Here is a 22,761-nt window from a genome sequence, read left to right as displayed (position 1 = left end):
AGAAGGCTCTAGGACGTCTTCCCGTAGTTGTAATAGGACATCTTTGGCCGACAGCTGCGCCGGGTATCCAAATTGAGAGTGAGCAAAGAAGGATTGTTGCTTTATGAAGGGCAATAGGTCCTCAATGAATTTGCCTATCAGGAGGTTAGGCACATGGGACGTGGGATTTTTGCCTCAACAGGTTTGCCCGGCCAGGGAATGAGTGAAATGTCCTCGTGTCGCCATGCAATGGGTAAGCATACCTCGGCGCGAGTATTCATTGAAGAAAATTTGGGGACCCTTAAGCTTCGCATTTAAGAGTTGAACGCGATAAGGATATCCGGCCCCATCTCATCGCGCTCTGTTTAGCTTGTTTCTCGCGCCACGTTCTCGGCATAGCCGCAGCTCGCAGAGCTTTCTTGTCTGCTTTCCCTGCCTCCGCTTGCGTGGCCTCCCTCGTTGTCGTGCGTTACTTGACATTGATGCCTCATCCGAATTTGCCGATGAGGAAGACACCGCAGTGTGGACAGATGAGCCGGGTATCCAAATTGAGAGTGAGCAAAATTGGTGCTTTAAGAAGGGCTGTAGGTGCCGCAAAGCTATGTGCTCAATGAATTTTCCTATGCATGAGGTTAGGTACATGGGACGTGGGACCCCTACTGACCGCCATCTCCTTACACGGCTAAGATATTCAGCACTAACACATGATATTGAAACTCATCCCACAACCGTAGCGTCTGCGATTCGCAAGGTACTAAGTATTCATCTCTTACCACATAGCATGTATTCCTAGCAGGATAAGGGCGGCACAAGTCCCGCGCGCTTGAGGATATCGCGCATGCTTGAGGACATCGCGGAATCGCATAGTATAATACAGGAACAGAGCAGACACTCAAGAGGGCTACGCCTCAGTTAAGTTGGATGGCACTCACTCCCTGCAGGACACTGCTGCATCTATCTATGACCACGGGACCATAGCTGGACAGCTGGTTGTCAGTACCGGCGGACGCAGACATCTCGCGTGGCTCACCTCACCGTTGAGAGGTCCTCTCTTCTTACCAGTTCTTTCTCGTTTTGTTCCGTTAGTGTGCGTTTACGGTTCTTATTGGCTGCTTTCTTTGCATTTTTGATGAGAACAGTGATGCTCCTGGGATCAGTGGCACCCACCCACGCAACGTCATTTTTCCAGGCAGCGCGTGAGATTCCACCGACGTCGCTTCTTCGTTCATTCGCTCTCAATGCTAGGCTGACTTCCTCACGCCATTCTCTTTGCGTACAACACTAACTTCGCGCACTGCCGCTGTAAGATCATTTCGTACAAACAAACGACACAAGCCTTAACGCCATTACTGGCATGCGCATCGACACCATGGAAAAGCCGACTGTCATTTTTATAAGGAATGAACCATAAATTTTAGAAAGCCTAAACATATCTAAGAGATAAATTGCCATCTGTGCCTGTGAAGTCTCTTTTTGCCAGGTAACAACTCTGAAAGGGACGTACGTTTATCTTCTTTTTCGCTATAAAAGGCATGAGCCCCATCTTTTACATACAATGTATTTTCGAGTCTTAAGTGTTTGCCAATTTGCAAGGTCTTTGTTACAGCATCATGCAAGAAGGTGATTGCGCACTTATTAAAAATTTCTTAAGTACATTTTGTAGCTTTATCGTTGTAACAGCTGCGCCAGTAAGGAGTCAAACGTCCTCCTTGTCAGACGCAATACCGCAGATACTGATCCCCGGCATAAGAACGTTCGTGCTTCACATGAAATATGGAGGTAGACGTGCTGGCGACGCCTCAAGACGATGACACCACACGAATTTCAAAGCCTTTAAAATACTATGTATGTTTTCTTTTACAGAGAAAGCTGCTATGAGATCATTTCAGCGGCTGTTTTTGGCGCCGTAGTTGTCCTCCGCCGCCGCCTGTGTCCGTAACCACTATCGCTCGAAATAAGAAAAAAAAAACGAAATAATAAAAAACAATTCCAGGATAGAACGAGGTTCGAACATGGGCCCTCTGCGCCGGAGCCCAGTATTCAACCTCTGAGCCATGCCGGTGCTTGAAACTGCTTTTCAAAAAGACCTATACAGGCTTCATGTCGGGAAGGAACCACATTAACATATCCAATATAATGTGGTAGAAGAGTAAAATAAGCACCAAGCGTCGCACAAAGCGAATTCTGTAACTAGGCGTCACACAATGCGAATTGCGCAACGAGTAGGTTGTTGAATGCTTCCAACCCATTACAAAGAGATCCGCCATATTTCTTCATCGTCATCAGGCACAGCGTCAACAAAGTGCGCATAATGCCTTACATGCGTTTAGCAGGTACCACGGCTCTCCATAGAATGACGTAAAATGGCACAGTGCCTGCTTCCCTACTTCTCAAAAATTACAATGATTTATAGCGTAGTGGGTTCCTCGTAAGTGCACTTGTATTGGTTGCCAAGGAAGCCCATAAGCGCACGATCCATTTCCTCGGGGTCTCAGTAAAGTTCGTCGCCCCCCTCTCTCCCACGTTCAGGTGTGTTATACAGCATGACGGGAGAGGGAAATAGCGACCAGGCGTCACCCAATGCAAATTACATAGCTGGTGGGCCGTTTAAAACTTCCAACCCATTACAAAGGGCTGAGCCATAATTCTTCATCGTCATCAGTCGTCGCGTCAAAAAAGTGCACATAATGCCTTACAGACGTGTAGCTGGTGCCTCGCTTCCCAGCAGAATGACGAATAATGGCTTATTAGGTGCATTCCAACTTCACAAAAATTGTGATTTATGGCGTAGTGGGTACCTTGCTAGTGTACTTGTATTAGTAGTCTCAAGAGAGCTTACAACGGGCTCTAGAAACGCCGCTCTTCCAGCTTTCGCTGTGACCTGCGCGCAGGCCTGGAGTTTTTATTTAAGGGTAGGTTGCTATTTACTACGCTACACCTGCATCGTGTATGCGCATTTGCCTAATACGGCTGCGTTTGCACCTAAAGAACGTGAACTGGGAGGTAGTTTCAGACGCACACATGAAACGTTATTCACGTGAAGTTTCGCACGTCCAAGTAGCTTCGTACTTGTGTGTTGTAGGGTGCATAAGAAACGCAAGAACACAACTTTCTAGTTCCAACACATGCCGTTTATAGAAGGGGGGCAAATGCTACGTCTCGGGTGAGATAAAAACTAGTGTCACGAGAATACACATGGATGATAAAAAACAAACAAAATATTGTACTTGACTACAAGTGGTGCCGGCTCGTGTGTTTCTACATTATGACAAGATGTTGAACTTACCGAGCAGCCTACTCCATCTGGCACACGATGACCCTGTCCATCAGTGCATTCTTTGGTATGTTTTTTCTGTGTGAAAGTGAAATAAATGCTTTAGTAAACCCATATTGAATGAAAACAAGAAATAGCGACGCACACATATTACTCTCTACAGAGTTAAAAGAACCAATAAGGAAAGCATCTAAATGAGACAAAAAACGCCAGGCCTAGGCGCAAATCGCAGCACAGATACAGCGAAAGCTGGAGTCACGGCATTTCTAGAGCCCGTTGCAAGCAATCTTGGGGCTACCAATAAAATACACATGCGAAGTACCCACTACGCCATAATTCATAATTTTTATGAAGAAGGGAAGCGCCGACTACGCCACTATTCGTCATTCTGCTGAGAAGCGAGGTCCGAGCTACACATCTGTAAGGCATTATGTGCACTTTGTTTGTGGTGGCCAACGAGGATAAAGATTTATGGCTGAGCACTTTGTAATGAGTTGGAAGCTTTAAGGACGCACTAGTTACGTAATTCGCATTGTGTGACGGCCGGTCGTTATTTCATTCTCCTAGTACGCTATATAAAATATGTTAACTTCAGAAAGAGAGACAAAAAGAACTCCACTGGGACCCTGAAGAAATGTATCATGGGGGCCTTATGGGCCTCCTTGGAAATCAATACAGATACACTTGCGTGGTACCCACTACGCTATAAATCATCATAATTTGTGTGAAGTAGGGAAGCAGCCACCAGTGTTGCAGAGTTGCCACTCCAGAATTGGAAATACTCCGGAATCATTCCACATTTTCGCGACCCCGGAATGGAATGAAGATGGAATGGCGACAACGCTTGAAGGAATAGAATGGGAATGGAATTAAGCGCATTTTGCACGGAATGGAATGGGAATGGAATTACATCTTTTTCCGAAAATACAACACGTTTTCGTCCCTATGCACTATTTTTGAAACTTTAAACATTATTAAGTCAGAGCCTCAAATTTAACAATAAAGCAGTATTTTTAAATTGACTTGGCTGACGGCGTTGGTGTTTGGCGAAGGAGCTGCGGTTTCTTGACGTTTTCACTGATGAGGAACGGGACGGCGGACTACAGCAGCGTAGCACATTTCTTGCGGCTACTGAAGGAAAAATTGTAGCACAAAGCAACACACGGACAGACAAAGAGGACGGGACTGGCGTTATATTTGTCTGCCCGTGTGTTGCTTTGCGCTACAATTTTTCCTTCTGAAGTCATGAACCAACTAGCCCAACAAAGCGTTTTGCTTGCGGCGACGACTGCGCTGGTTCAGGGGTACCAAGCGACTGCTGCCTCTCCTGGCGCACGATCTCAGCAATGGAATACAGTTGAGGCTGTGATGAAGACAGGAATTTTTGCCGCTCCTCCTGTACGACCGCTCTAATGGTCTCCCGCAGGTCGTTGGAGCAAATCTCTTGTAATTCGGTTGAGTGTGGCATGGAACGACGATTGTATTGACGGTTGGGCATATCCCGCGTCTTTTCAATTATTGTCGCTTCCGAGACAAATTCCTCTACACTGTTCGGCGGAATCCGCATCAGTCCCGCGAAGAGCTCCTGCTTAACTCCTCGCATAAGGAGGCGAACTTTCTTCTCTTCAGGCCTGGCAGGGTCTGTGTGGCGAAACAGTCTGGTCATTTCTTCCGTCAAGAGCGCAACGTTTTGATTTGGCAGCTGCACACAGGTATCGAGCAGAGCCTCGGCCCGCTCCTTGCGGATCACGCTTGTGAATGTGGCTAGGAAACGGGTGCGAAAAACATCCCACGTTGTCAGGTTTTACTCTTGGTTCTCGAACAAGGACCAAGCGGCGTCTTCTAAGGCGAAGGAGATGTGCCGCAGCTTGTCCTCACTGGTCCAGGTATTGAAGACGGTGACGCGATCGTACGCTTCGAGCCAGCTTTCCGGGTCTTCAAATGGTGATCCGCGCAAGGTTGGCGGCTCCGTGCGTTGCTGCAGCACGACTGTCGTGGGCAGTGGAACAGGTGCTCTCATCGTTGCCGCCGTCGTGGTTACTGCATTTGTCTTCCGGGTTTTATCGGGTAGAAGACCATGCTCCTGGCTAGACGTCGTTGTCTTCGGCTGGTTCGCTGGCCGGGAATGGCGTCAATGTCTTCTTTGCGACTTGGAGTGCGTTCACGGCCTGACGGGGGCGTCCGGAACATGAACGAACATCACCTCCACCAGATGTCATGGAGTCGTGACTTCGACCAAGGCAGCAATCGGCGTGTTTAAGATGAAACTCTATTTGGCCGAACTTGTGGCCGGGAAACGGGTAGTCAAACTACAGCAATACACACTGTACTCTGATAGCGGCGAACAGAGCGTCAGTCATCGAAAAAACGATCTACAGCAAGGCGTGTTGGCATTTATACATGCGGCATCGAACAATCAAGCTTTAGCATTGGTGGCCGCGTTAGATCCAGAATAATGTCAACTGTTCGCGTTTTCGCTCTCGAGCCTTTAAGAAGATTCTAAACTAATCTGGAAGGCGCGGTTTTCGCAAGGCAATGTCTGCGCGCGCAGCGGGTTAGGTACATAAAAAGAACAAATGATGCGCACGTGGCAATATCTTGTTGCATAAACTGTTGCCACGACGATCTACTTCTTTCCTTTGATGGGAGTAGGGAAAGGCCCAAGGAGGTCGACGCCCACTCAGAAGAATGGCTCTGTAGGGATGTCAATCGGCTTTAGCAAACGAGCAGAAGGCAAGGCAGGAGTCTTCCGGCGCTGACACAGATCGCTAGAAGCGACATAGCGGTGCACATGGCAGTAAAGCCCGGGCCAGAAGAAGCTGCGCCTTACGTGGTCCTAAGTCCGAGTGATGCCCATATGCCCAGTACTAGAAGCGTTCTGTATAGTCTGGAGCACGGCCAGTCGGAGATGCTTCGGAACAACTAGTAGGAGCCCAGTATCATCAGACTAAACGCTGCGATGGTGTAAAATTCCATCACGTAGGGTGATTATCCGGAAGGTACGGTCAGTGGGCTTGTAGAACCAGATCCTGGCGTTGCTCATCGCCGATACCGAAGAAGCCGGACAGGGACAGAATACCCTGTCCGTGCCAGCATCTGTGCCCTCCGGTTCGTCCATAGGATTGCGAGACATGCAGTCAGCGTCGTTACAGGGGTATCTATATTTTTGCACTATGGAGAAGTCATACTCTTGCAGGCACGATTGCCAACATGCAAGGCGTCTAGTTGGGACCTTCAAGGGGGAGAGCCAACAGAGTGCGTGCTGACCGGTTACGACGCGGAATGTGCGATCGAACAAGTACAGTCGACATTTCGCGATTGACCGAACGAGCGCAAGGCGGCCTCGCTCAGTTATTGAGTAATTTCGTTCGGGCCTAGAAAGTAATGGAACGATTGTGACCCTGTTAATGTTGATCTTGGACAGCGCCGCTGACATGACCTCTCGCGTCAATGTGTGCTGTAATGCGCGCGGTTGGGTCGCGGATATGGGTGCGGAACGGGTGCGGAAAGCCCCCAACAAGGGGAGAGGATGTTGAAAAACATTCTTTGTTGAAGTGCAAAAAAGAAGAGGGTTCATATTCTGGGACTCCTATGACAGCCTCTGCGATATCGCGAAGGGGGACGCTATCGCGAAGGGTGCCTTCCAACCGCTCTGAAGTACAGGTGGAACGAAAAATTGGTGGGAGGGGAGGGAAGTAGGCAGTGGTGCATCCTACAGTGATGTGAAAGGTTGTGGGAAAGGCGCGACAGCCTGGACAGGCGTCGGTATAGCAATTCAGATATAATTTATGCATAGAGCGCAGGTTTGAAAATGTTCGGGTTTGCAGCCGGCGAAGTGTGACAGCCCCCTCTCGTGTGAAGTGCACTGGTGGGGGTTGGTGCTGCTGTCGTTGGCGCGTGTGATGCTGTATGACCTCGGGATAAGGGAGAAGTGGTGAATCTATCTCTGTGTTGGCGGCCTCACTGCGCGGGGCTGCCCGGAGGGTGAGTTCTCGAGCTGCCACGTCAGCGCGTTCATTACCGGACAGTGAGGCACGCCCAGGGGTCCAGAGCAGGCGTGTGGTGTGGCTGATGTGTGAAGCAAGTTTGGATGTGCGTAAAAGGATATAATGTGAGGTTTGGGGAATGCCGCGACCGTTATGCTGCTGGCGAATCGGTACTGATGTAGTATGTTTCCGCGGGGAGGCTTAATATATGCTGGGTGGCCACGGTAACCGCCAGGATTTCGCCCGAGTCAGTGGCTGAACATGGGGAGGAGACAGCGCTCACCACCTCGTATGCGCCGCTAACCACAACCGCTGTATCTCCATTTGCCGTGGAAGCCACATTCGTGTAATGGTCTTTATGCTCCTGAACTCCATCGAGTGTGGGACTTAGGTACCTCACCCGTGCCCACCGGCGACCGCTGTTGCATTCAGGGTGCATGTCGCGTGGTAGGAGATGCACGCTAAGTACTGGAGCTAATTGCAGGCGGGTGAGCAATTCTCTACCCACTTGGAGGGAGAAGAAGGCTTACAGAATGTGAGCTCTTGCCGCGGTCCCCAGAAAAAAGAGGTATGCTTCTTAAATGGGTAGTGACACAAAGTCTGTGGCTTGCGCCTTCTTTGTTTAAAACATGTCTCACAGCTCCAGGAAACATGATACTCACTTGTGGTCTCTGCTGGTTTCTTTCAGACCAACCGCGGTCTCACAAAGACGAAGAGCATAGCAGCACCACAGCCCCGAAGACAGTAGCTATCTTGCTAACGAATGCCATTCCCTTGAACAGATATGTGGCACGGGTGACTGTGACTAGGAGAAAAAGGTGGTGAAACCGCACCCTCCTTTCCAGCACGACATGTAGTTTGCACGTGGAGGCAGTTGCCAACGGAGGAGTGCAATTGACAGGTTGGCTTTTATAACGATGACCAGCCTTTTATATTCGTCCCACAAGGAGTTAAAACAATTTTCATTTAGCTAGCATTTGCGAATAAATGAAGGTCGCATGAAAACGTTCCTCTGCTTTTAGGCAACATGCCGTCAGGCAGCTCAGTGCGGATGCAGCAACTCCGTTTGATTCATAATGGAATGCCTCTTCCCCTACCATTGAAGCAACGTTCTAGTTAAGTTCGCGATTCACTGACATAAGTTGGTATCTCAATGAACCATTCTAATAAAGTGAGAAACTATTTAGAGCACATACGTGAGGTTTGTGAGGTCTTTTGACATGTTCGCCTTTCTCTATTGTGTTGTGCAAACTCCTTTACTTAATGAGGAGGAAATTCCCTGAATCATGGCTTTTGTAGTCCGAATCTGAAATAAGCCAATACATGAGACCAGACATTTGGACACATCAATGATGCGTGTGGGAAGCAGTTATTACGGCCGATGACCAAGATAATTTTACGCAAAATGACTGCTGTATTATGGTGGCCTCAAGAAATTAACTTGTGTGACAGTACAGTGAAGTACTTGTGCATATGAAGCTTAGAATAACAGAGGGCTGAGCTAGTTGGTAAGTATTCACACTAAAAAGACAGGGCGTGCAAACACGGACACAAGAAAGAAGTCAGGACACCACAAACGCTGACTAACAACTGAAGAGACGCACAACGGCTGAAAAGAAAGAAGGCACGAAAACTTATCTGCGCATGCCCATCCAACAGGCGAACCTATCAGTCCGGCACGCGTGGCGGTCTACGTGGAAGATAACTGTTAAGGCATTTGATTTCATCTTTATGCAAGTTAATCGACGGTTGGCTCACGCATGCGCTACCACTATTCTCGATATGCCATGCTTCAATCATCAGGCGCGTTTTTTCATTTCTATGCCGGTACAACACTGCGCATTCATCAAGTTTTGGCGTGCACTTACAATCTCGACAATGTAAGGATAGATTAGAAGGTGAGCCTCCTGTTAGCGATCCCTTATGTTCTAATAATCTCTGGTTGATGCATCGGCCCGTCTGTCCTACGTAGAAGCGGCCGCAGCTAAAAGGGATCTTATACACCACACTCCTACGGCAATCAGTGAATTTGTTGGCGTGTTTCACGAAACAAATATCGGTCCGCTTCTTGTCTTTTACTCTTGTGTCTTGTGTTTTTCTTGTGTCCGTGTTTGCACGCCCTGTCTTTTTAGAATGAATTGTGCATATGTTCACGCAGTAAACAAACGTATAAGTGTTAAAGAGGTTTACGTCAAGTGTGCTACATTACAAAAAGGCAGTAGCGCCGCTTAAGCCTTTCAAATAGTTTCCTTGTGGCCCGGCATAAGAAAACGCAAGTAGCAATATTCATTTCCAAGACATTTGAGGCCCAATAAACATGCCATAGCGAGTACAACTTCTTTATTGCAATTACATGGTTTTGTTATGCAGTAATTACATTATAATTTCCACATTTAGAGTTGCATGACTACAGGGAGGACATAACTGTTTGTCACTTTCAGGCCGTATCCAGGTGCAGATTTAAAGACCTATGGGATTTATGTCCATGCAGATGCGGCGGGGGCCGAGTGGTTGCGGTGTTCAGCTGCTGACCCAAAAAGTAGGGGTTGCATCCAGGCCGTGGTGGCCGCATTGCTATGGCAGTGATGTGCTACAGGTCCGTGTACTGCGCGATTTTAGGGCCCTTTAATAAACCTCAGGTAGTCGATTCTGCGTGTATTTCTAGAATACCATTTCTAGTCAATGAACGGCAGATGTATGAGCTTTCGAGCTAACCTTGTGGATAACATGAAATTTTGTGTGAATGGTTCGAAATTGGGGATGATATGAATTTTATTAATAAATCTACACGGGCTGCTAAGAAATTTCTCTTGCCTTATGAAATGCAATATGGGCTTGTAATGAAGTGCAAAAGGTGTATTATTTTTAACGGTTTTTACTTTTCGCAACTTATGTGCGGTCCACCGCAGACACGCAATGCTGGAACCAAAACTCGATGCAATAGTTTCAACACTCTATTTATTAGATTTAAAAAAACACATCTTTAATCATATAATAAAAGAGCAATGTTTTAAACAAATTATGTGAGTGTATATTATTGCTTTCATGTAGGTAACATTCAGCGGAAGAATTCAGAAGCGACTACGATACTCCATAGCGCAAAATTATAGCTCGGTAGTAATTTCGCTTCGGCCGCACTGCATCCCTGCACGAGCAGTTCATTTCGCAACAGCGGTAGAACTGCTTCTTCCGCTTGCGTCCAAAGCGCGCCGACTCGCGCAGTTTCTTGAACTGCGCCTTGGATGGACTGAATGGATAAACATGCAAATAAGCCGCACTTGCAAGAATTTAGAGGGTCAGAAAGCGAATGAGCATTAAGGTATGAGTATGAGTGTCTGCTCAGTCAGGGCTTTTTTCGGAGGGAAAAACAACCGTTGAGGAAATTCAATAGGATAGCGCTGCCGATAGAAGGATTGTGTCTTGTAGCGCAGAAAACATGAACAAGTGTCCTTATTTCGATGAAGATTTACGTCGTTATCTAACCGCGAAAAATGGCATTGGCACCCAGCGTGCCACTAGCATGAATCATAGTAGAATACATACTTCACCCCGTGATACCACAGGCACTGGATCACGGAGGCCATGAGGTCCCCTTTGAAGAGGTCTTTCACTTATCTACGCGCCTGCCGAAAAATTGCATATAGGTCCCTTAAACCGAAATACAACCTGCATACGTAGGTACGTCTGGCAGCGCTTTAGTGACGAACGCAAACTTGAAGTATTTTAGTATTTTGTTAAACTGGAAATGCCTATCTGATTTGGCCGTATCTCGCGACACTTGCATTGCCATGACGCTGTTAGTATCAGCCCTGGCTCCCTGTGACATTTCATCTGCTGCACGAGTATTCTCGATGTCAGAGGCAGCAAGTTTGCGGTTAGAACAGAAGACTGTGTTTGCGACGGGGCATACTGCCCCATGCCATCATCAATGTTTTGTCAGGCTGCTCTGTTAGCAGTTTTCAGTGGCGTAGTGATGAGACATTAAATCGAAGCTTTATATGGTTACGTTCTGGCTTATGGCGTCCGCAGGTAGATGACGCGTAAAACAAAAGTTTTCGGATGACCGTTAAACTCGACTGTATTCTTGCATAAAAAAATGGAAATTGCATACAACTAGAAAAAAAAGTGGACGACTTCAGTGACTTGGCAGAATGACATGAGCAATATTGCCTCAGAGAGAACACCACTTGCATTAGAAACGAATGTCATTTTTCTACTTTCGAAATCACGGTGTTTCTGTGTACTACAGGATTTCATTTCGAACCCGTCGTTGGGTGCGGTGGATGAGATAATATGCGTCATGTGCAACAGAAGCACAGGGACCTTTGATTTTGTCTGATTCGTGGAATGTAGTCCATAACGATAATATGTATATGCTCACAATAACAAGGTTTTCTATGCCAAACCGATCATATTCACAGCTCCGCTGGCTGCTATCTTCCCAGTAGTGGAAAGGCTCTCACTTTTCTTGGGCTGTGAATTTTTTTGGGCTGCGTGCACACAGGACTGTGATGTTGGTGCTAAGCAAGCGAGCGTGCCACATCTCGTTTTACTGTGTGTGTTCAATTGTAGACAGAAATTTTGGTAGAAGAACGTGCATAGTTTGCTACATCGTGCAGCGCGCATGTTGTTTAAATCCTTCCGCAACTTGGCTCCCGTTCAATATGCTCGCTTTGAGGATCACCATAGCTTGAGCGCACATGTTCTAACGGCGCTGGACCGTGGTGGGACACCAGTTTCGCATAATTCTTGCAGGTAGTTTTCAAGTGACCCCGAATGTTATCATCATTACCAATGCTAGCAAGAATTGTACGCTACGAGAGAACACTTACGACTCAATTTCGTACAACGACACTTCGACCCGCTGAATAAAGCATAAACCCAACAAAGCAAAGTTTGACTGGCACGGCTCCTTCAATAAACATTCCGGCAGATCTCACGCATTTTGAAAATCAAGTTCATGCGCAGCAGACAGCGCCTAGCAGCCTATATGCTGGATTTTTAGCTTTGAGCCAAGCCTTACGAGTAGATCTACGTCGTTGTGTAAATTTAGTAGTTGTGCGCATAATTTGGGTGCAGTGAGCTAGAACAGGCGTAGTGGGCTCACTGCGCGGCAGCGGCAACGGGGGAAGTGAAGCTGCCGATGTTGCCGTGGTCACATAGGTTTGAAGTGCAATCGACGGCTGCGACACCTGGTGCGCAGCAGTGCTAGTGAGGAGACGCGGCGCGCATGAACGAATGGTGGTTACACTGCTGCGCATGAGGTGTCACGACAATCTAGGACACTTGAAGTGTTGGTCGAGATAAATGTAGCGTAGGAAACATCGGTGGCGTCACGCGTTGGACGCCAGTGAGCCCACTACCTCCCTCCTAGTTCACTGTAACTTGGGCTTGCGAGGCACGCCGAACAAGGTCGATCCTAATTGGTCGCGAAAATTCGGGCGAAGGAGGCTCAGAACTTATTGCAAGCGGCATCAGCAAGGAGAGTTACGGGTGCTGCGATTGAAGCGCGACTAGATGTGCAGGGAAGAAACACTAATAGCTAAAAACCAAGTTTTCTTCAAGAACGAATCAATCCTTATGCTTTACAAATGTCATTTATTTCCCCAACAATATTATTCATGTGCAATGTGCAAAATTGATGAGAGTGTTTATTTATTACGAAAAACATTCTTCTTAGTGCCCTCTCTAGAGAGCCGCACGCCATAATTATTCAGTGCAGCTCTCTCGGTGCAGGGAAAGGCGCGCTCATAAAGTTGGCTGCGAAGACGTGCCCCCTCACGTGTTTTGAAGTTCCGCACTTGCATGCCTTATCTGAATTATTAGAGCGCAGCTTCTAGGCGCCGGTTCGTGCATTGAGCGGCGTCGACGTGGCTGGCTGGCGTCGGCGTAACCGATAGATCGAACAAGGACGAAAGAGAGCGAACGCGGAGTCTGTCGATATATAGGTATAGGTGTAGATCCTATACTGCTGGCTCACACCTACTCAGGGGGATTGGCCAGAAATCGGGTAGCTTAGAAAAAATATTTGAAATCTAGAAATGAGAGTAATTTCTCGTTATGTTCAACAAACAGATTTTTCATAAGTTCATTCTGCGAGAATAAGAATGAAAAAACAAAAAAGGAAAAAGGTGGGTCGAATCAATTCTCATCGATTCAGAAATAAATTTAGAAAAGCATCTTGCTGTAGTTTACTTTTGGTTAGCTATGGAACTTTGAAACTGTGTTTATTGTGTAAATCTCTTTCGACTGTTCTACGAAATCTTGGATGGCCTTGCATACTTTCCCGTTGCTGTGCCCTGGGGTAAGTGCACCTAGGGATAGCAAAATTGAAGTTGTGAGCTCTAATCCAATTATGCTTAACGGCGTTTCTAGAGATGTCTTTCGTGACGCAGAAACTTTTGACAAGGATGAGAAAGTGTTCTATTGTTTCCTCTTCCCTACAATAAGAACAAAGCGGTGATGGTCCCAAGCCGGTTCTATATAAATAAAAATTTAATGATGGAATACGATAGCGCAGCTTCGTAATTATAACATCCAGATCTCTGTTATGACATGAACTTTTCCAGGGTGTCAATAGATGATTAAAATACGGGTAATTTCTTAGAAATGGTAGACTGAATTCTCGCATCATCCGAAATCTAGCCGCTACTGTAAGAGCTGAAGTAGGGATAATATTAATAGCTGGTCCGTCTAACGCCGCTTTCGCTAATACATCAGCTGTTTCACTTAGAAATAGACCTCTATGCCCAGGTACCCATACTAAACGAACATGCGTTAAGTGATCAGGTGCTAGGGATTTGAACTCTCAATGTTTTCATATCACCGGATGCCGTGAGCGCACTGCACACTGATAAAGAGTCCGTTATTATTACGGCGGATTTTATCGATGTGGACAGTTTACGAAGGACCAACACTCCCTCTAAAAATTCTGCAGAAAGATGGGTGTGAAATCTGGAATTCGGAGGGAAAAGGACCAGTCGAGAATAGGGCACTATATACCGATGCCACTCTCTTCATCTCTCTGTGACCCGTCCGTCGCAATGACTACATTTCCTTGCATTCTGAACAGGTAGTCCTGTAGGGTAGCGCTTAGCATGTTACTCGGTAGGTGTTTTGCAGTATCGGGGGAAATATCATCAAAGTAGATTTGAAGAGAATTTGTCGCATTACAAACCGGAATTACCTCCCTTATTTGGAGGGACAGTGGATCGAAGAGAGATTGTACAAATTTTACTTGAGGTGTGTGAAATCTAGGCCAATGACAATAAAAAAATAAACCAGGTGCGCAATGGAAACTGTTTGGTTACGAGATTCAAGTGCCCTTAAATATGTTTGTACAGCCAATATTCTGAATCTAGTGACAAATGAGGGAATTCTAGCTTCCATATATAAAAAAAAAACATTACTTGCTACAAATTTAGGTAGCGCTAAGCACATGCGCAGTGCTTGCTTCTCCAGAAGAACAAGGGGACGAAGCTTATAGGCAGGTGCCCCGGAGTATAAAACACGCCCAAATTCTAGAACTGGTCTTACATACATGTGTTATATTGATAATAAGGTGGCGCTACGCATTCCTGATCTCCTGTTGCTTATTCTCCGTAGAATACCAGCTGCCCGAACACCCTTCCCTGCGATATATTCTATGCGCTTTCGCCATAAGAGAGAGCTGTCATGTATCACTTCCAAATATTTGATATTTTGAACTTCTGGAATGATGTGAAATTTGTATGTAAGAGAGATATGTACTGGGTCTTTTAGAGGGAATACTAACAACGCACGCTTGTTCACGTATATAGAAAGATGAATAGCGTCAAGCCAATGCTCTATTTCAGATAAGTACATTTGCAGGTTTTGATAGAGGGCGTAGATGTTATTAGCTGATGAAAAGAACGCTATGTAATCCCCATAGACGTACGTGTGCACATTGTCATTACATGGAATCAAGCTTAATAAAATATTGAATAATACCGCCGACTGAACAGCCCCTTGGGGTACCCCTTTTTTATGTTTATAAGTACTTGATTAAACTCCAGTCTGAGAACAATGAAATTTCCCATTACATAGAAATTACGTTATCCACACTGCTAAATAATGCGGGAAGTTGACTTCTCTCAGATGACTTATTAATACACTGTGTTCGACACTATCGCAGGCTTTTGTGATGTCCATTGTAACTAAAGCTGCATACTGTATGTACGTAGGGAATCACTGTCACATTGCGGTTCGGCTCTCGTTTTTTCCCGAGTACGACGCCCCTGTACCTCCGTCAGTAGCGTACCCGGGAGGAACGAGAGCCGAGCCGCAATGTGGCAGTGATCCACTACGTAGTACACGGTGTTTCACATCGGGTCAAGAAGGCGGCTGGACGTGCCGGTGTCCGTGTGGTGTTTTCAGCACCTTTCAAGCTGGGCGGCATGTGTCGCCGTGTGAACGAAAGGGAAGGCAGCAGAGCGAGATGTTCGAAGAGGCACGCCAAGCCATTCACCGAGTGTGCAACATGCGTCGTGTATGAAATTCCGTGCTCGTGCGCCAGTGTGTACGTGGGACAGACTGGGAGGTGCATCAATGATAGGTTTCGCGAACATGCCATTTCATTAACGACTGGTATCGGTAGCAATTTAGCCACTCATTGTGCCAGGCATGGGTGCACCCCCAGTCTGTCCGACGTCACCATCCTAAAACACTATCGTCAAAGGCGCGCGCGGGAGATATTTGAGGCCTTTGTCATCCACCAAAGGGGTGATCGATGTATAAGCGCTCCGTCACTCGAATTGCTAGAAAATGAAAACAGCTATTTGACGTCACGCACGTGACAAAAATCTTGTAACCTTATCGTTTTTTTCACTCTTGTCTACTACTTATTCTTGGTTTCGTCAATAAAAAGTTCAGTTGGCAGTCAGCGCCCGTCCATGTGTCACTTTCATTCTTCCTGTGTTTGCGATGTTTCTCAAGTTTTAAGTAATGTACCACCTAGCCCGCCTTTCGCCGCTTCTCCACTTTGCATACTGTCGTTGCCATCGCGCCAAATATATCCGACTTTCGAGGTCAATATGCGCTTGCCATATGGAACATCCCTGCCTGAATCCAGTTTGACATGGGCGAAGGATCATTTCTCCGTCCACAAACTTCATTATCCGAATGAGCAATGGTCTTTCTATTAACTTTACAACATTTGACGTTAATGCAATTGGCCTGATACTGAATAAAACTTCCCCTTCACCTGGTTTTTTTAAGAACAGTTGTAATGTTGGCGATTTTCCATTCAGTTGGAATCAAAGCTTCTTTTGCGGAAGAATTTATTATATACCGACGTCCTCCCGTGACTCTGAATAAAATTTTTAGCGTTGCCGAAGTGACTCCACCGGCGCCTGGAAAAGCAGCGGGATGTTTCCTTATAACCTCTGATAATTCCTCCATCGATGTTTGGTACTTGCGGACCAAGCATCATAAACACCTTTGTGTTAATAAATGTTTTTTTCCTCCTTCCATCGATGTTTGAGTAAAACTATCACCTGATATCGGCATTAATGTAAGGGGATGAACCTTAGCCGAAAAACACTTTTTCAAACCTAGCGCTATGTTCTCCAACGACTGTGTCAATTCCTGTGCCTATAAAATTATGGATTCAGTATTTACTGATTGAGGAATTAGTGTCTTATGTCTGAGAAAGCCAAACCGTGCTCTTTTGTTATTTGATTTCGAAAGAAATACCTTTAAATGTGCCTACAATGAATTTACAATCTGAGCAGTTTTTAGGACATTGATTGTGTATAGCTTCTTCCAGGCGGCTTTTCGACGCCTGTAATTCCGAGTGCAATCATCATTCTACCATCGTGACATCGACTTTTGTTCAACTGAGTGAACCTCAAATTCAGCTTTTCTACGAGACTCCTGTAAAACTGAAAAAAAAAGCCTCAGTGCTTTTTGTTTTGACGTTGCTTCTGACGGAGATAATACGGAGCATCGCAAGCTCTTTTTAAACGTAGTGTAATTTATGCACGTGAGTTCTCTAGAAATTACAGATATTACCGGACATATAATGTCAAATATCACCGGAATGAGATCACTATTAGTAGCATAATCAACGGTCAACCAAGATGAGATGCAAAGGCCTGATCCCGAAAAGGCAAAATCCGAGAGGCTGATAAATAACCTGCCCATTGCTTTTCACATAGCCTTTTCCCGTGCGACCTCAATTGTTTGTGCAATCCCTGCACCTGCCATTGTATTCTGCCGAGGGGTAATACCAGCATAACCTTCTGTCCTTTCCTTAATAACTGACATTGCTTCTCTCCTGGAACATCGTCTCCTGTCCATTGCCTCCAGTAGTTGCTTCTCTTGAAAGGGAACAGGACAGATAGCATAGCCCGCTCTATGAGCGCCCTCACAGAGGCAGCACTTCTCATCTTGGGCAGTACAGTCAGAGTGTGCGTGACCCTCACCACATATGCAACACTATATTCAAGATTTAGCCCACCGGCACTATTGCCAAAACGCCAACAATTTTCACATTGCACGGGACGCGATGCTAACGGTTCAACCCTGAAGATTAGTGGCCAAGCTTTTATTTCTAATGGGCGTGATGTTCCGGCGACGGTTGCAATTACTGACTTTGTGGCTACCCTCACTTTGTCTACAACGCGATTTCACCGGTAGATAGCTATTACTCGGCCCTTTGAGAGTTTGCGGAGTGTTTCAGATGGGCTTAGGTCATTACAGTTTAATCAAACAAGAGTTGTTTACAGTTCAATCAATTTTTTTTTGTAAAAACCCGTGAACGACAATAAATGCTAATATCAACATCAACCTTACTTCGTTCGACCAGATCTTGGGATGCCCGGCAACCGCTACGAGCACGCATGTTCCTTGAAACCGGAACTGGGGATCAGTTTCCGGGGCCTGATTGAATGCCGAACGCTTGCCTCGGTACCCGCGGAAACGATGTGCTGTAAAGGGATGCAATATTAGCACACGTACGCCTGGCGACCCATGTACTCTAGATAAGTAAACGGGGCGACGGTTCGGAGAAATCTGCTGGCTGCATTATCATACATCAGTATTCCTTCGTGAGCACGCAGTACCTGCTATTATTCCTATTTCGGTGAGTAGATCTCGAAGTTATTTATTGCGCTACAATTTGCATGCCTGCATGCCTTACACGTAAGGGTAATTTATTGGACCATAAGGCAAAACATAGTGCAAACATACCGTGCATGCACGTTTTGTACTTATTGCCACACTAATTGCTCATTTTGTAGAGTGTGATAAAAACGCCACGCCTGCGCTGAAACCGCAGCACAGACACAGCGAAAGCTGGAAGAGCGGCGTTTCTAGAGCCCGTTGTAAGCTCTCTTGGGGCTACAAAACAAGTACACTAGAAAGGTACCCACTACGCCATGTATCACAATTTTTGTGAACTTGGGAAGCACCTACTAAGCCATTATTCGTCATTCTGCAGAGAAGCGAGGCACCAGCTACACATCTGTAAGGTATTATGTGTACTTTGTTGACGCGATGACTGATGACGATGAAGAATTATGGCTGAGTCGTTTGTAATGGGTTGGAAGTTTTAAACGGCCCACCAGGTATGTAATTTGCATTGGGTGACGCCCGGTCGCTATTTCCCCCTCCCGTCTTGCTGTATAACATACGTTGACGTGGGAGAGAGACGGAGGGGGGGGGGGGCGAAGAACTTTACTGAGACCCCGAGGAAATGGGTCATGCGCTTATGGGCTTCCTTGGCAACCATACAAGTGCACTTGCGAGGACCCACTACGCTATAAATTATTGTAATTTTACTGAGACTCCGAGGAAATGGATCATGCGCTTATGGACTTCCTTGGCAACCAATACAAGTGCACTTGCGAGGAATCCACTACGCTATAAATCATTGTAATTTTTGAGAAGCAGGGCAGCAGGCACCGTGACATTTTTGGTCATTCTACGGAGAGCCGTGGTACCTGCTTAACGCATGTAAGGCATTATGCGCACTTTGTTGATGCTCTGCCTGATGACGATGAAGAATTATGGCAGATCCCTTTGTAATGGGTTGGAAGCATTCAACAACCTACTCGTTGCGCAATTCGCATTGTGTGACGCCTGGTTACAGAATTCGCGTTGTGCGACGCTTGGTGCTTATTTTACTCTTCTACCACGCTATATTGCATATGCTAAGGTGGTTCCTTCCCGACATGAAGCCTGTATAGGACCTTTTTGCAAAGCAGTTTCAAGCGCCGGCATGGCTCAGAGGTTCTCCTTTAAATGCTTCTCCTTTAATTTACAGAAATAAAAGTAAAAAAATATTGTTCACCTTGACAATACCACACCAAAATCCACAGGGTCTCAATACATTTGCTTAAAACGACTCGAACGTGAAAGCCATCTTCTTCCTTTCTATTCAGTCGACATATTCATCCTTCCTCTCCCCTTCCGAAAGCGTTCTGCACTGAAAGTGGCTTTGCACACCCTCCAGGTTCTTAGCCATTATAGCTTTGTGGCACTTCACCTGTTTTTCCACTTCCTCCGTGATCGGCCCACACTTGTTCCTAATGACGACGTTGCGGGACGCCCTTTATCATGTGGCCTCATGATGCATCACAATTTTTAGCCACCCGTGACGTCATAATGGCGCCATACGGTGACGTCATCACAAGATGATTTTTTGCATAACTCGCACTGACGCCACCGGCGGTCAATATTCGTGTTTGATGAGGAATCTAAGACTTTCGCCTTAACAAATATATTTGAAAGCTAGTCTACCAGAGACAGGCATAACAAGGCGAGTGTGCCAGTACACAGTGTGTTGTGATCAAACTACGACTCTCGTTGGTTTGGCACCGTATATTTTAACTAACGTTTCGTCTGGTGGACCAGACTTTCTCAAGTAACAAGTACATCGTGGTGGGTTTCCTTCTAAACACGCTTAACTTAGATAGTTTCAAGGAACTTATCGATAGCAAGAACGACAACATAAGATAGCGGTCACACGCAGTCGACATAGATTCAAGCGCGCACATTTGGGACACGTGGCAGTGAAGTCAGATTACACAGAGTAAGATAGATTTCACGCGCAGTTGATATGGCATTACACACTAGTGATATGACAGAATTATTGGATTGCACGTCACATGGAGGAAAAGGGGGGATGACATGAAATCTGCGCTTTAATTTTTTCGCAGGAACTTAATCACATGCTAGCATTAAACTGCGAACAGTCTGATATCGCAAACAGAAAATCTAAGCAGCACTAAGATCAATTTTTGCTTTTTAACTTCTCCTGAAGCACGCTTCAAACACATCAAGGTTAATACGCGAACAAACTAAAAAAAACAGCACAGACACCGTACATGAAACATACAACTCAGTAAGTCAATACGTCCATAAGAAAGGGGACGTCAAGGACCTGAAAAATTACAGGCCCATCAACTTACTGTCCGTTGTCTACAAGCTATTCACAAAAGTAATTGCTAACAGAATGAATACGACATTAGAGTTCACTCAACCAAAGGACCAGGCAGAATTTCGTACAGGCTTCTTAACAGTAAGCCATATTCATACTATCGATCAGGTGATAGAAAAATGCGCGGAATAAAACCAACCCCTATACATAGCCTTCATAGACTACGAGAAGGCATTTGATTCGGTGGAGACATCAGCAGTCATGCAGGCACTGCGGAATCAGGGCATCGACGAAGCCTATATAAACATAATGGAAGAAATCTACAGCGGATCCACAGCCACCATAGTCCTCCATAAAGAAAGCGACAGAATCTTAATAAAGAAGGGCGTACGACAGGGAGACACGATCTCCTCAATACTATTCACCGCGTGTTTGCAGCAGGTTTTCAGGGCCCTAGATTGGGAAGAATTAGGGATAAGAGTAAATGCAGAGTATCTCAGTAACCTGCGATCAGCTGATGACATTGCTTTGATGAGTAACGCGGGAGACGAATTACAGCTCATGATTACTGAACTGGATAAGGAAAGTAGAAGAGTAGGTCTGAAAATTATTATGGATAAAAGTAATGTAATGTGGAACAATCTTGGCAGAGAGCAGCGCTTTGCGATAGGTGGCGAGACACTGGAAGTTGTAAAGGAGTACGTCTACTTAGGACAGGTAGTAACCGCGGAGCCGAAGCATGAGAGTGAAATAACTAGAAGAATAAGGATGGGATGGGGCTCATTCGGCAAGCATTGTCAAATCATGATTCGTAGTCTACCGCTATCCTTCAAGGGGAAGGTATATAACAGCTGCATCTTACCGATACTTACCTACGGAGCAGAGAGGGTTCAACTTAAATTGAGGACGACGCAGCGAGCGATGGAAAGGAATAGGATAGGTGTAACCTTAAGAGACAGGAATAGAGCAGAGTGGGTCAGGGAACAAACGGGGGTTAAGTATATCATAGTTGAAATCAAGAAGAAATGGATATGGGCCAGGCACGTAGCACGTCGGCAGGATAACCGGTGGTCATTAAGCGTGACTGACTGGATTCCAAGAGATGGCAAACGCGTGAGGGGGAGAGAGAAAATTAGGTGGGTAGATAACATTAAGAAGTTTGTAGGTACAACGTGAGAGCAGAAAGCACAGGTCTGGGTTGATTGGCAGAACATGGGAGAGGCCTTTGCCCTGCAGGGCGTAGATATGCTGATGATGATGATGAAGTCAATACGTAGTCTGGTACGAAAGCTGAAAAATTGGGGGTGATTACCAATGTAATCGTAGAGGAAACACGAACGATATTAGAAACAGAGGTGCCTATCCCGTTGAAGACCAGGTTATGATTAATAAGTGGGAACGCTTGTAAGTGTGCCTGTGCTTTCGTTGATACCGGATGAGACGGTGTTAAACTGATAGATTAGGTAAGACTCGCGGGCTTCACGATCATGATGAGAGGGAAAGCCTGACTCAAGTATAGTGGCCCGAATATTTTCAAAAGAATGTCCAGGTAAACGAATGTATTTTGGTAATGGTAGGCTAGGATGCTTATTGGAATACGATCTATGGCTGTTAAAGCGTAATCTAAGTGAGATTTCCGTTTGGCCAATGTACTGTTTTTTGCAGACGGTAGACTCGAGCATGTATACAACGTTAGAACTAGCGCAATTAAATGAACCTCGAATGTTAAGCGAGAAGTCTGAAAATGTGCTAATGGCTTTCTGTGTCGTTTGCATATGTACGCGCACCTTGCAACGTGCTTTGTTGCAGGGAGTACAGCCAGATATTTAGGGCCTATTTAATTTTGATGACGTTAATAAATCACGAAGATTTTTAGACCGTCGGTACACAACGCGAGGTGGTTGAGCAAAAATATTCTTGAGATCTTCGCTTGGGGCAAGGATAATATAGTGGCGTTTTAATATAGAGTGTGCGTTTGGTGCTGATGCTGAGTTAATAGAGCAAAATTGGTGCTATTCTGTCTTTCGGGCTAACGGTTCCCCCCCAGAATTTCCCGTCTATTAATTTATCTGCTCGACCTATTGCGTCATCAATAAAGCCGTTGGATATTGCGTGCAGTG

The 22,761-nt window shown here is 45.9% G+C and overlaps 1 protein-coding gene across 6 annotated transcripts in view; it reads right to left on the bottom strand.

Moving 5' to 3' along the window:
- The window catches only part of LOC119390395 (uncharacterized), a 255,236-nt gene that overhangs the window by 188,222 nt on the left and 44,253 nt on the right, over nucleotides 1-22,761 (bottom strand). For 3 of the 6 annotated variants that reach the window (XM_049414829.1, XM_049414827.1, XM_049414824.1), the window contains exon 4: nucleotides 3,266-3,331. The exons of the other annotated variants lie outside the window; for them this stretch is intronic. In XM_049414829.1, the coding sequence (XP_049270786.1) occupies nucleotides 3,266-3,331 (66 nt within the window). The remainder of the gene's footprint in view (nucleotides 1-3,265; nucleotides 3,332-22,761) is intronic. 6 annotated transcript variants of the gene reach the window in all.

The sequence above is a fragment of the Rhipicephalus sanguineus genome, chromosome 4 (assembly GCF_013339695.2).
Source record: "Rhipicephalus sanguineus isolate Rsan-2018 chromosome 4, BIME_Rsan_1.4, whole genome shotgun sequence".
NCBI lineage: Eukaryota > Metazoa > Arthropoda > Arachnida > Ixodida > Ixodidae > Rhipicephalus > Rhipicephalus sanguineus.
Note: the sequence above shows the minus strand (reverse complement) of the source record. Positions and strands in the feature narration are given on the sequence as shown.